At 47.4% G+C, this 13,933-nt stretch overlaps 1 protein-coding gene across 7 annotated transcripts in view; it reads right to left on the bottom strand.

Annotated features, from left to right (window-relative positions):
• The window catches only part of cdc42bpb (CDC42 binding protein kinase beta (DMPK-like)), an 81,705-nt gene that overhangs the window by 12,255 nt on the left and 55,517 nt on the right, over nt 1–13,933 (bottom strand). For 4 of the 7 annotated variants that reach the window (XR_006032299.1, XM_042094958.1, XM_042094956.1 and 1 more), the window contains 15 exons: nt 13,537–13,637; nt 13,285–13,370; nt 10,337–10,420; nt 9,789–9,866; nt 9,391–9,496; nt 8,874–9,010; nt 7,705–7,844; nt 7,277–7,358; nt 5,868–6,090; nt 5,490–5,552; nt 4,621–5,217; nt 3,559–3,656; nt 3,367–3,451; nt 2,007–2,127; nt 219–336 (listed from right to left, as the gene is read on the bottom strand). Coding sequence is in view for 6 of the 7 variants with exons in the window: in XM_042094958.1 (XP_041950892.1) it covers nt 219–336; nt 2,007–2,127; nt 3,367–3,451; nt 3,559–3,656; nt 4,621–5,217; nt 5,490–5,552; nt 5,868–6,090; nt 7,277–7,358; nt 7,705–7,844; nt 8,874–9,010; nt 9,391–9,496; nt 9,789–9,866; nt 10,337–10,420; nt 13,285–13,370; nt 13,537–13,637 (2,119 nt within the window). In the remaining variant the exon portion in view is untranslated. The remainder of the gene's footprint in view (nt 1–218; nt 337–2,006; nt 2,128–3,366; nt 3,452–3,558; nt 3,657–4,620; nt 5,218–5,489; nt 5,553–5,867; nt 6,091–7,276; nt 7,359–7,704; nt 7,845–8,873; nt 9,011–9,390; nt 9,497–9,788; nt 9,867–10,336; nt 10,421–13,284; nt 13,371–13,536; nt 13,638–13,933) is intronic. The other 3 variants (XM_042094961.1, XM_042094957.1, XM_042094960.1) reach the window with 1 other exon arrangement.

Below are 13,933 nucleotides of genomic sequence, written 5' to 3'. Positions count from 1 at the left end.
AGTCATGCTGAGAAGGTTCAAAGGAGGTGAGGGTGGAGGTCTATGTGTATACCATTACAACCCAGCTGAGTGCATCATTTTTCAGAGGGGTGCAGCTGTCAGCCATTTTGGCTCTTGCTTGGGGGTTGTCATTTGAAGTGGCCATTATGGCTCAAAGCAACAGCACCTGGCTGGTGCCAGTTTCTCAACAGGGAATAGGAATAAGAGGAATCCATTACCAGAGGCAGGTCCATGAGGGCCTGCATGCCGTCCCCTGGTCCCATGTGCGCCACGTGGTTGAAGTTGGTCGGGTTGGAGATCATCTTGGACCTCAGCTCGGGGTCTCGGAGCATCTCTCTGAAATACAAAGCAAAACAAACACAATTGTGTAACAACAGACCAATTAAAACTGCTATTAGGAGGTGGAGGTGCCAGTGGTCAAGGATCTTATCTTCCACATAGAACACCAGATGGTTGTGAGCCCAGTGGAACGGTCCTTGGAGTTAGCTCCTTTCAAGCAGAGCCCTATAAATAGCTAAAGCATGGTCAAAAGTTATTTTTTTATTCCAATTATTTTGGAGGTACTACAAGCACTGTTTTTGCCTATGTACGGTATTCTCCAGTGAACAATGGGCGTCCCTATGACAACTCTATTCAGAAATATGTTTTTCTATTTTCGGCCGAAGCTGCGTTGTATTGACTTTAATGTGGTGGTAGACAGTAAGCGCTTTCAGACATACGTGTAAGACCGGAGGTTCTGCCGATGTTAAACAGTGGGGCCGTATATCTGAACGACATAACCGGTCATATGGAAGTCCGAATTTAGCCGGTTGTTCTACTACTCCCCCCCTAGTATTTCCTCCAGACATTATGTAAATGTGTAATAAATTGTTAGCCAACATGGTTTTCATTGATAGCCTTCTCATGGCCTGCTGAGCTAGCTGATATTTGTTGAGCATATATGCCTAGAGAAAATGAAAACGAAGAAAACCCAACTTTGTTCCAAGCTCCTTACGTAAATGCAATAGACACATGGGGAGGGGATGCTTTTGGAAAAAAATAAACTATGAAAAAGTTGTTGCTTAAAAACGTTGTATGATGGCCTTGAAGTCTTGAGTTAGCCTATTGAATTGGCTGGTAGCCTACCATAAAGTTTGTGCATGCTCTCTCTCTCCAACGCAAACCAGATTCTGGTACAACGTTGAAAACAGATAAATGTGTTTATTCGAAGCACACATACAAATACTGTAGGTCAATTTCAAGTGCGCACTTACGTGACTAAACTACTTTAAGTATTAGCCTACGCACAATAGATTTCTCTTCTTTAGCCTACATAATGCATAGGCTACACTTTGTAAACAAAAAGCAGCTGTGACAGGCAGCGGCCGTATATATTCTGTGTCATATCTCGCATCTTGTGAACTCTACAAGCCCCCACCCCTCACTCGACAAACACACGGAGATTCTGTAATGTGCGTGTATGTCGTTCACACATACGTCCGTATAAGGTCAGTATAAGGTCCGCAGGTTAGCATCATATCTGAATCATCCGAAGGGTAGGACCTCCGTTTGACAAACCTCCGCATATACTCCGGTGGTTATATCTGAAAGCGCTTATTGCTTGACGTATCCTAAGCAAACTTTTATATTTTTCTATCTGCCTGCGGAGACTGCACTTACAATGTAAATAGAACTGACACAACATGAAAACAAAGGAATAATGGCATTTTCCATTTCTCTCGTAAATCTCGTACGCCCACCCGTACAACAGCTACGAATTAGTTGCTAGCGCGAACGCTGGGGTTTGTAGTCTTTTTGGGAAGAACATGGATGCCAGCAGGGCAGCAGCTGTCTCGTTAGCGCTGGACATTGGTCTAGAACACGTCCCTCATTCTCTGTTGTTGGGTATGGTCAATGTGAATTAATAATAAAAACTTGTTTTAGTAACTCAATTTCGCAAAGAACTACACTGTGTTGCTTTGTGACCCTCCGGGAGGCGTGGTGTTGCCGCGGCGACGCCCTCTCACCTCCTCTGCTGTAGCCGCTCCTCCTCGGGCACCTTGAAGAGGAACTTCCTCTTGCTGCGCGTGCGCACCATCAGCTTCTTGCTGTTCTCCGACGTCTCAGGGATGGACAACTCACAGCCCTCTGCGCCCCGGGAGGGGAAAGAGATGGAGGGATGAGGAGGAGGACGAGTGGGAATGAGAGAGTGGAAAAGGCAGAGAGAGAAAAGTGAGTGGAAGAAAGAGAGATATGGTGAGAGGCACAGAAGAAAGGAGAGGAGCAACAGTGGGAAGGAACAGAGAAAAAGAGAAAGAGTAAGAGAGGAGTAAGGAAAGACAGAGAAAGGGAGACGAGCAGGAAAGAGAGCAGGAAACACAAGGGAAAATTAAAGATCAGTCCAGAATGTACAGTGGTCTAATTCAACTCATTCTGTGTGAGTATGTGTATGTCTGTGTGGGTGTGTAGGTGTCACTTGTGTGTTTTGTGTGTTTGTGTCTGTGTGTACGCACACTCCTAGACCCTTCTTGGCTACGCACACACACCACAAACACACACAGTTGATGAATGAGGTCATTTGGGTTTAAACCAAACAGAGGCACCTTTATCTGCAGGGCCATCGGCCAAGAGGAAATGTGTTGGGTAAGGATGAGGAGGAGGAGGAGGAGGAGAGACAAACAGCCAGCCAGCGAAAACAGCCAGCCAGCCGCCAGTCAGGAGAGGGAGAGGGAGAGGGAGAGGGAGAGGGAGAGGGAGAGAGAGAGAGAGAGAGAGAGAGAGAGAGAGAGAGGCTACTGGCAACTGGCTGGTAGCCGTGTGTGTCTGAAGGGCCAAACCAGAGATCTGGACCAGACTACACTGCAGCCATAGTGAAGTGGGGTGGGTGGGGTGGAGAGGAGAGGAGAGGCCGTCTTGAGTGCTTACTAATGGCAGAGTTGGGACTTGAGTAGGACACAATTAAAAGGGAAGGCTGGCTGGGTTGGCTGGACTTGTGCATTGGGGATGTTGGCTTAAATATGGACTGGATGAGAATACTAACAGGCAATAGAACTGAGACGGATTATGCCCATTAAGACCACATGTGTGCAGCTGGTGTGCTTCTGGTATAGAGAGTACAACACTACTGAGGAGTGTGTTACTGTGGCTGATCAGGGACTTCCTTTTCCACTAAAACGCTGTATAATGCCAGGATATGTGTGCTATGTGAATATGGCATGTATGTATGACGGGAGTACAAGTGAGCAATGCAAGCATGCGAATGGTGTCGGAGTATGTGTGTGCATGTGTGTACTGTAACTGGTGTCGGAGTATGTGTGTGCATGTGAGTGTGTGTGTGTGTGTGTGTGTGTGTGTGTGTGTGTGTGTGTGTGTGTGTGTGTACTGTACCTGGTGAGTTGTTGCTGAAGTAGATGAGGTGTGGTTGCTCAGTGCCAAGCAGGTTCAGACTGCCCTCCACATTCAGAGGTCGGATCTAGAGAGAGACACCACCGTCAGTATACCCATCAGTAGACCCACACACACACAAATGATGACAATAATGACACAATATGATTGCAGACGTTGTCGGCTGACGCTCACCTTCCTCAGGGAGATGGTCTGGACCCACTCCATGGTGTGGACATCAAACACGTCCACTCCGTAGTCACTGTACACGGTCAGGTAGGTGGAGTTGGAACCTGGAACAGGGAGAACAGGCAGTCGGGGAACCGCACAAAAACCATTCTGGTTCTCAGCAGGGCGCACAGAGAGACACACACACACACACACACACACGCACACACACACACACGCACACACACACACACGACTGATAGTCACAGAATGAAATCTGTCACTTCAATTACAAGGCATAGCACACATCTCAACCTGGCATTTTACATTCTTGTGTGCATCTTCTAAGAATAAAGCACTTTGAACACTATGGGCCAGTGTCCTCAGTACATGGATTAAGTTTAGCCCTGGACTAAAACAGAACTTTAGTGGCCATCTCCAATGAGAAAAAGCGTTTAGTCTGGGACTAGGACTAGGCTTAATTCTTGTATGGGAAGCCGGCTCTGGAAGTGCATGTTCATTCTTTGAGCTCTCGCTACTTCCTGACTGTGCCCCTCTCTCACTATTCTTTCTCTCCACTCTGCCTTTCTTCACATCCTTCCATCTTTCCTCCATTCTGCCTTTCTTCACATCCCTCCATCTTTCCTCGTTCTTCACCGGTGAAGACCAACACGGGTCTCTTCATGCTTCACCTGGGCAAATTAAAACAATGGACAGGACCTCCCCACTAACCGTTGCACAAAACACACACACACACACACACTTGAGTACTATAACACACAGGTACAAAACATGTATCGCTACATAGACATACAGTATGTGTATTTGTTCATGTGTGAGTGTGAGTGTGAGTGTGTGTGTGTGTGTGGTGTGTACTGCATGTGTGGGTGCCTGTGTGTGGCGGGTGACATAAACTCCTCCTGTGTGTAAGTAGGTTGTGTGTAAATTAGTGTGTGTGCAAGAGTGCACACACTGCAGGCTAGTGTACAAGTGTAAACAGTCTGCGTAAGTGCTTGTCTGTGTGTGTGTGTGTGTGTGTGTGTGTGTGTGTGTGTGTGTGTGTGTGTGTGTGTGTGTGCGTGTACTTACTGCAGGCTAGTGGTGTGGCGGGCCACATGAGCTCCTGTGTGCGCGAGCGCCGGCCCTGCGCGTCCACGTAGATGCCCAGCTGGCTGAAGCAGAGCAGCAGTTCGTTGGCGCCCACCTCCATGGCGTGGAGCGCGTCCAGCGGCTGCTGCGCCAGGAAGGCCAGCGACGGGTCGCCGGGGCTCACCAGGCTCACGGGCGACGACTCGCCCTGCAGCGCCAGCAGCGCGAAGCCCGACGGGTAGCCCACGCACAGCCGCTCGCGCACCATGCCCAGCCACTGGACGGTGCCGGGCGCCTGCACCTCCCACAGCTTGCGGTGGTGCGGCTTGGCGCGCGTGATCTCGTAGCACAGCACCTGGCGCTTGACCGCCGCCAGCAGGCAGGCGGGGCCGCCGGGGCGGAGAGTGCCGGTCACCAGCGCCTGGCACCCCTTGGTCTCGGTCAGCTTGATGTCGAAGGTGCCCTCGGTGCCCTCCAGCGCCCCCCACGGGTGCAGGTGCACGTGGCGGTTGCGGCCGCACAGGAGGGCCAACATCTTCTCTTTGGGGATGAGCTCGATCTGCTGGACCCTCTTACAGTCGGCCGCGCGCACGATCACTGCAGACCAGGAGGAAGAGGAGGATTGCGAGGAGGAGAAAATGACGGAGGAGTAGAAAGAGGAAAAGGAGGGAGAAACAGAGGAAGAAGAGGAGGAGGAAAGGGAAGAAAAATTGGAGAAGAGGAGGGGTTAGAGAGTTAGCCTTCGTACTTACTATAGACAAGTTTTATATATGTTTTTATATATGTTTTAGTGTTTAGTAACCAAGAACATGTACAGATATATGAAAGCTTATGAGGCATTAGCAAGGGCACAAACATGATGTACACACCATCTCTGGTCACCTCCACCACAACCAGGCCTTCCTCTGTGCCCAGGGCGATGCGCTCTCGATCTGAGGAAGAAAGAGAGGTGAGAGGTGAGGGGAGACACTCTTTCATTTGCGCGCGCACAAACATCATTATTACAACCCTACTTCACCTACAGACATAAACACATCTATCAGTGTCTGCAAAGTACACTAAATAAACAACACGCTGTGCTGTGCAGTCGCTAGAGCTGCTCAAATATAAAAGCAAGTATAAACACCTTCTACTCATACGCCCCTCACAGTAATGCTGCTATGCTGACAGTTCCTTTTAATGTTTATTGTTGTTCTATGTTGAAAGTCGCTCCGTGACATAAACAACGTGGTGCGGTCGATGCGTACCGACAACGGCGGCGGAAAGCATGGTCTTGATGGCGGGCAGGTTGCTGTCGTAGGCCTCGAGCAGCTCGTGTACCACGCGGTTGCGCAGGCGGTTCTTGGCCAGGATGCTCTGCAGGCCCTCCAGGATGCCCACCCACTTCCTCTTCTCCGCCTCGCTCTCAGCCAGCACCAGCAGCGACACGGCCCGCACCCCCGCCGGGGAACTCAGCAGAGACGACGTCACCTGGAGGAGGGGGGGAGGAGGGAGGAGGAAGAGAGGAGGAAGAGGAGGAGAGGGAGGAAGAGGAGGAGAGAGGAGGAAGAGATGGAGGGAGAAAGTTAGAGAGGGAGGGAGAGGAGAAATAATGATGGGTGGGTGAAGGAGAGGAGGGAGGTAGGGAGAGGAGAGGAGAGGAGGGAGGTAGGGAGAGGAGAGGAGAGTGAGTGGAGGGGGGGTTAGGAGGAGGGAGGCAGGGAGAGGAGAGATGGTACAGATTGAAGGTGGGAAAGGAGTGAAAGATGGTGAGGTAGATAGGTGGAGGGAGGGGGTAGAGAGAGAAGTGAGAGGAATACAGAGTGAAGGAGTGAAGGACAGAGAGGGGGAGGAGGAGGAGGAGGAAAAAGGGGTAGAAGGAGAAAAAAAGGAGGGAAGGGAGTAAAGGTGATGACGGAGAGTGGAAGAAATGGAGGGAGGGAGAAGAGAGAAATATAATGAACAAAAGGGAGGGAGGTAAGGAATGAAGAATGTGAAAGGAGGGAAACAGGAAGCAGAGGGAAAGATATATATAGACAGATTGAGAGAGAGAGAGAGAGAGAGAGAGAGAGAGAGAGAGAGAGAGAGAGAGAGAGAGAGAGAGAGAGAGAGAGAGAGAGAGAGAGAGAAGGGGGGTTAGAGGGAGAGCAAAGGAAGGGAGAGAAGGAGACATGTATGAAGCCAGAGTGAGTGAATGAGATGAGGAGCAGGAGGAAAGGGGGAGAGAAGGTGACAAGGTGAGCGAGGGGAAGAGAGGGAATGAGACGAGGGGGAGAGAGAGGGAATGAGACGAGGGGAAGAGAGAGAGAATGAGACGAGGGGAAGAGAGAGAGAATGAGACGAGGGGAAGAGAGAGGGAATGAGACGAGGGGGAGAGAAGGGGACGAAAGGGGGACAAAAGGGAGAAGAAGTGGGGGAAGGGATGGGGAGAAAGGGGGAGCGAAAGGAAGGGAGGGAGGGAATGAAAGGATGTGAAAGGAGGGAAAACAGGAAACAGAGGGCAAAAAGATAGAGATAGAGAGAATGGGTAAGAGAGATGGGGGGGGGAATGAGAGGGAAGAAAGGAAGAGAGAGAGAGGGGAGGGAGAGAGCGAGAGAGATTGCCATTTTTAGATCATGTGAGGTCTTGGTAGTCACAGACGAGCTCTGTCGAGACAGGAAATGCTTGAGAGCTTACCCGAAATATGCAGGGGACATCTTTGCGTGTGGCATGAATCACATCAGAGGCCAGGACTGAGCTCACAGAGAACTCCTCATCTCTGGTAAACAAAGACAGACACAAAAACAATTAGCACACAGTGACTGAGACCAAGACTTGGCACGTGGATTCCCACTATGGTGTTTTCCAAGTCACCAAACATATTAGACTAAACAACAGCTGCATTTGTACAATGTGCATTGTGTGCGGGTTTGTGTGTGACGGAGTGTGAATGAAAGTATGAGTGTGGCTGCACTGTGCGTGTGTGTCAGATTGAGTATGTTAGTAAGTGTGTTAGAAAGTGTGACTGTGAGTGTGTGTATGTGGTGGGTGGGTGAGTGTGTAATTGTGAGCATGTGTGCGTGTGTGGAGTGAGTGAGCGCGAGTGTGCCATGTCCTGAGCTGACCTCAGGTCGAGGACCTGGCTGGCCATCACGCCGGGCTGGGTGGACTTCCCCTCGGGCACCTCGTACAGGAAGAGCTTGCAATCACACACCACAGCGTAGGCCCGCTGCCAACCCTTCTTCACTCCAGTGGGTTTGGGGATCTGGGGAACACAAACACACACCCGCACCCACACACACACACACACACACACACACACACACACACACAGCGTCAACACACCCACTTAAATTAAACAGACACACACACACACACACAAGACTCCATCATCTGACAAACGGTCCAGAGTCCTACGCAAAAGAGGTGCACTCTCTTATTCACATGTGTGGACACTGCAACTGAATCATTTGGCAAACATGATTGCCTTCAGTCGTTCTCAGTATAGATGATCAGACCTTTTCAGTATAGATTATCCTTTACAGTATAGACCATCAGGTCAGGTTAGCATGTACTTATCTAGCGAACACGTCCATTAGCAAACATGTCCTTTGTAAATTTCAGTACAGGTTTATCAGGTTGTAAAAGTCGAAGTTCTCTCTCTCTTAGAAGGAGAGTTCCTCAATTAAACCCATGACCTTTGCTCTACCTGTTGACCCTAAGACAGTGAATCATACTCGACCAGTATCATTTTGAGTGCCCTGATATGACCTTGAGGTGTAGTTACTGTCCTTCAACACTCAATTTCACTTTGGTGTCATATGGCAAGGTTCAGTGACCAATCGATAGCACTTTTCCTCAGTGGACGGGCCCAGCTGAGAAGACCAGAAAACCAGACTGGTTTTCTGCAACAAGGGCTAGAATCAATAACCACGTCAATAACCATGATGTGTGGTTCTACTATACACATGGTTCTCTTTCCATGATGTGTGGTTCTACTATACACACGGTTCTCTTTCCATCTACATCACTTAAGGAATCTGCATCAGGAATCAGAAACACAATCCAACTGGCTTCAACCAGAACATAGAGTTATACTTCTATTCCACTGCCTAGACAACCAAGAGGAAAAATTACTTTTAAAATTAGGTTTTACAATATAAGAACCGCAAAAACACACCACCAAACTAAGATTAACTAATCAATTATACACTAAGATAAAAGATACATGAAGGAAAGCCTATTTTAGGAGTGCAATGACATTTTCTTCCTGCCAACGTGATGTCTCTCTTACCCTGACGAAGCCCTTGTAGGCTGTTCCAATGCCCCTCTGGACATCGATGCCCAGGGGCCTCTTGGCCTGCTCTGGGGGTATGGGGCAGACCAGCGGGGCGTTATCCTTACACGACACATGGCAGATGAAGGAGCACACTGCAGAACAGAGAGATGGATGCATTATATGGTGAATTGGTGATGGGTTATATATACACACACACACACACACACACACACACACAGGTATATATATATATATATCTCCAGAATATCTACACCTAAGCTGCAGCTATAGAGAGGAGTTACAAATCTGGCTCTTTCAGGCAATCTCTCAATTTGTTTCCTCTCTGTAGCTTATATGTCATGGTGGAGCAGCAGCAACATCACTGCCTAACAATTAGCCAACCCTTTGTTTCCCGAATCCGCCATTGCGAGGCTGTGTCGCTTTGGATAAAAGTGTCTGCTAAATACCAGTCAACTTTCACTGTATATTAAAGCAGATTAGCTGTAGCCAGAAACTCAGCCGCGGTACTCACCCTCACAGGCGTAGCCCTGTCGGATCAGGCCCACCATCAGGGAGGTGCAGTGGGTACACTGGGTGGGGCTGGAGAAGGTCTTGATGCTCAGCTGGTGAGCTTTGGGCTGAGGAGATGGAAGACACAGCTCGGTGGGTTAGCAGTAGCACACATGCTAACAGACAACAAACCAATACATCACACATTTATAGTGCGCTAACAACAAAACATGCTAACAACATGTCCGAATATTACACAGTCTGACAACAGAACACATTTATTTGCAGTGCAACAGACAAATGTAACACATGGCAACAGTACAAGAAATCCTGATCAAATCAAGATATATTAAATATTGAACATGTACTATAATTACAGTACAACACCAACTTGATTCTGTATGTGGTGTGTGGTCATACCTTTGGTGTGGTCAGCAGAGAGGACTGATAAGCAGGAGACGGAGCAGGGGGGGTGGCGGCCGGGAGCTTGGGAGGCTCCTGAAAGGGACACACCTGATTTTTAGCACGAATTAGGAAAAAAAAAAAAAAAACACACACCGAACGCAACATGTCCGGTCAGTGATCAAAACATCAAATCATTAACTGCGTGAAAACAAGTATGGCTCTGGGTTAGGTTCAATTCACTGGGAGTAGTAAATATTGTGAAAGCTTGTCTTGCGTTCTAGACCCTTAAGGGGAGGATGTGATTTGGTTCTAAGGTATGTTCTCCTCTCTATTGAAGATGTGATTGTGCAAGCTTTCATTCATCCCCAGGAAGCAGGCCACATTTCTACTCTGGAGCAGGGATGTACAGTATACAACCGCTAAGTGAGTTGACACTTCCCAAAGCCATCCTTGGAACCCAAAGAATGTGATGTGGAAATAGCACGATGGGGGAGAGGGGGGAGGTTGGGGGAGAAACAGGAAGTATTGAATGGAGGGCAGGAAGGTTGATGGCGGACACTCACTTCCTGCTCCGAGGAGACCGAAGGGGAGGAGGAGGGAACGTCCGACTTCTGGGGTGTGGCGTCGACCTCGCTGACTGAGCTGGTCTGGAGGGAGGGTTAGGGGAAAGAGTATGAAACCAGCACAGCACAGGAACACAGACTGATTGAGCGCTGGCTGAGAGTGTGTGTGGGTGGGTGGATGGATGGATGGATGGATAGATGGATCAAGGTTGTTACCAATAATCCTTCAGCTAGCACCAACCACACAATGTCTCCAAGGTGTGGTGCATCAAGTTTGACTACATACCAGCAGATGGCGCTAGAAACCAACATGAAACCATATGACACTCTGACAATCACACACACGTTTAAACACACACTTCACACACGTCAGATGTAGGAGAAAGAAATTGGGGTCTGTTGGTGAGCTTGAAATTCTACTGCAATATACTTACCAAAATCAAATCGAACCCAGTTTACAACTTTCAGAGTCGGATCTCTCATTAATGTACAAGATGTTGCCAATACATGAACACACATCAGCTGAAAATCTTTTACTAATCTTGTGAAAACGACTGTATTTCTTTATCCCCTGCATCTTTGAAACACATTCCAGCAGTCAGCTAATATCCATTCAATCATCCATTTATCCATTCATTAATACATTAATTCATTCATTCATTCATTCAATATAGAGACTCTGATTATGACTCTTATGATCACTTGAAGCCAATGAAACAAACGCGTTCATTTTTTTAAATAAAGCATCTTATAGCAGCTTTCTTGCAGCTGAATCAGAAGTGCTTTTTAGTAGGAGGCAAAGTTGCTTTGGCTTCAACCCTACTGATTATAAGTAATAATTGGTACACATCCCCTGTGATGGAACCTACCATCACTTTTCAATCAGAAAAGGGGAAAAAAGTATGGTAAGTTAGCACACATAAAGAATATTTTTTGGACGTTAAATCCAAAAGGCATTTTCATGACCGAACTGTGAAATGTCAAACTATGCTAATCATCTCTGTTGGAGCGCCTGCTGCATATTCATCGCTGAGCCACTTTCTGGTTTAGCAGTCGAGGTCATCAATATTCTGATCGACTCTGTCGGTTTTTCATAATCCCTAATTCATTGACTGACTGCATAGCTCTCTCAATTAATTAGTCATTAGCGACAAGTGCTTTCCAGCTAATCTCTAAAAGCTAGCATGACTTGGTGCGTCGCTGGTCTAGACGATTAAGGCATGACATGATTGACGTTAGCCTTTTTTTTTTTGTCGTGGGGGGTTAGCAAGGCAGAGCTGGCAGTTAATTGTATGCTAATCCTGAGAGCACGACTCTAGCGGATGGTACGAGGGGCCTACACTAACTCTTGAGCACATACCATTAGCGGTGCAGGAATCAGGAGAGGATAGGGTGTATTAAAAACGAAAAAGGCAGCCAGCAGACAAAAAGGTTCAGGGAGCTTAAGAAGGGTCCCTCAAGAGTGGAAGTGAACAATCAAATACTGCAATATCTTTGATGTAAAAAAAGCACTGTGTCTATTTTGGAGCAGCTACCGTAAAGCAACTAAGGTTCAAAATTGCCAATTTTGGGGCTAAATAAAATCAGACACGGCAGGTCTGTTTATTTGGCCTTGAGGCTACATCTGGAAAAAAAAAAAGCCAAGGAAAAATGAGAGCAAGGATGAACTTTGAGGGAAACTGCAAGGGAGTCATCTGGCGGGCCTTTTTGTCTGCTTAGACCAGCCTCTTTCAGGGTTAAAGGGAGAGAGTCAGGGAAGGGGACTCTTGGAACAGCAGAACTTACTTCTTCCCAAAATGCTAGCAGAGAGGATGCAGATGAGGACGAGACTGAATCCTTTTTTTGGATGACAGATGGGAGGACAAAAATAAATAAGCATCACACTTTCTCAAATGTTTTCCCCTTTTTTGGCTCTCAAGCTCCCTGATTCTAAAGTTCTTCAAACCCTATTTTTGCTTCTACAACTCTAACAGAAGAAAAAGAGGGTCAATCAAAGTCTCAAAACATCTAAGGAGACTTTCGGCAGATTGACATCAGCTTCAGACTTCACCAAACTTTAACTCCTCCTCCAGCCTTTTCACCTGTTCACTATAGTTCAACAAGAGGTAAACACCTTATTAGGTCACGGTCGAGTGTCATTCCTCTCCCTTGTTGCCGGAGGGGATTCAATTCAATCCGAGGTTATTACCCACAGATCCTGGCTGTGACTAAGCCCGCGATATCGTGTTACCAAGAGGCTGGGGGGTAACCCGAGCCAGATTTATTCGGACGGGGAGGGCAGGAAGGCTCTCGTCACTCCCATCCAGTCTGATGGCTTTGAAGTCTCAGTGGCAGTAAGGTGACGGAGAGAGGATCAGTGACCTTGCGGGCTTATCCTTGTGCAGTTTGATCCCTCTATGACATGGAGCAAGCATTCTTCTCTGAGCGGGCACTGATTTGTATATTGCTCTGGCTGTAGGGACCTTTGGGGCTTAACCTCATGCAGTTTGATACATCGGAGACGTTCAGCCTCCATTCTTTGATTTGGCACTTGCTTTGTCTATGGCTCTGACTGTACAGGCCTCAGGGACCTTTTGGACTTAACCTCTTGTATTTTGATCCCTGACACACACTGAAAGTTCATTATTTGAGAGGGTATTTGTTTTTGTATACAGCATTAACTGCAGATGGATTAGTATTGCTGACACTCAGTGTCAATGAGCACGCATTCTCTGTATTCAGAGCTGACTGTAAGGTTCACGATGCTCGCAAAAGATTGCTAATGACCTTATATTATCGAATGGGTTTTTTCCCTGTGGCATTGGCTCTCTCTTGTCTGACTAAATAGTTGTGAAGATGTCAGCCTTGGCATAGCTGCTTTAAGTGTGAGCAATGGATTCCCGTATTAAACAAAGCTGGTTAGCTCTGAATGAGATATGAGAAGCTAAGGAGGAGAGAGGCACGCTTACCCTGAAGGTCAAGTCATGGGCCAGAGGGGAAGTGTTGAAGTACTCAAAGATGGAGTCCTGGAAGTCAGGCAGCTTTAAGCCTAAGAGTCATGGTGTATAGGAGTATTACATATAGATTTGGCCCAAAGAAGCAGTTTCATGTAAAGCTAATGTATTGATACTGGAGTAGACACTCTATATCCAACAAGTGAAAAGAACCAGACAAAAAAAAAAAAAAAAACGAGGTAATGTAATTCTTCCAGTTGTTGCACGCACCTTTGTCGGAGCGTGAGCGGCTCTCCTCCAAGTCTTTTTTCAGGTTGTCCAACTGCTCCTCCATTTCCTTGGTCTTGGCCTCCAGCTCCTTCTGCTTGCTGTGAGACAAGACAAAGGTTTAAAGGTCACCAGAGACCTTTCTCAGACTATCCTGCATGTCTTGTAGTATAAAAACGGAATCAAGGAGAATAGAACAGACATTTTACCATTTACACATATTCATTTAGCCTAGAGCAAAGCAGAGTGCAATCTATACATACAGTTCTTATTAGTATGTGAACCTGAGGATTGTTATTAGCACTCTTGTGCTACCAGTCAGGACAGGATCAACTTGATTGCTGAAATGTTTTTTTTTTCCCTTAAGGACATCTACTTTTGTAGTTTTGTAAGAAAA

This window comes from Alosa sapidissima, chromosome 6, assembly GCF_018492685.1.
Source record: "Alosa sapidissima isolate fAloSap1 chromosome 6, fAloSap1.pri, whole genome shotgun sequence".
Taxonomy (NCBI): Eukaryota; Metazoa; Chordata; class Actinopteri; order Clupeiformes; family Clupeidae; genus Alosa; species Alosa sapidissima.
Note: the sequence above shows the minus strand (reverse complement) of the source record. Positions and strands in the feature narration are given on the sequence as shown.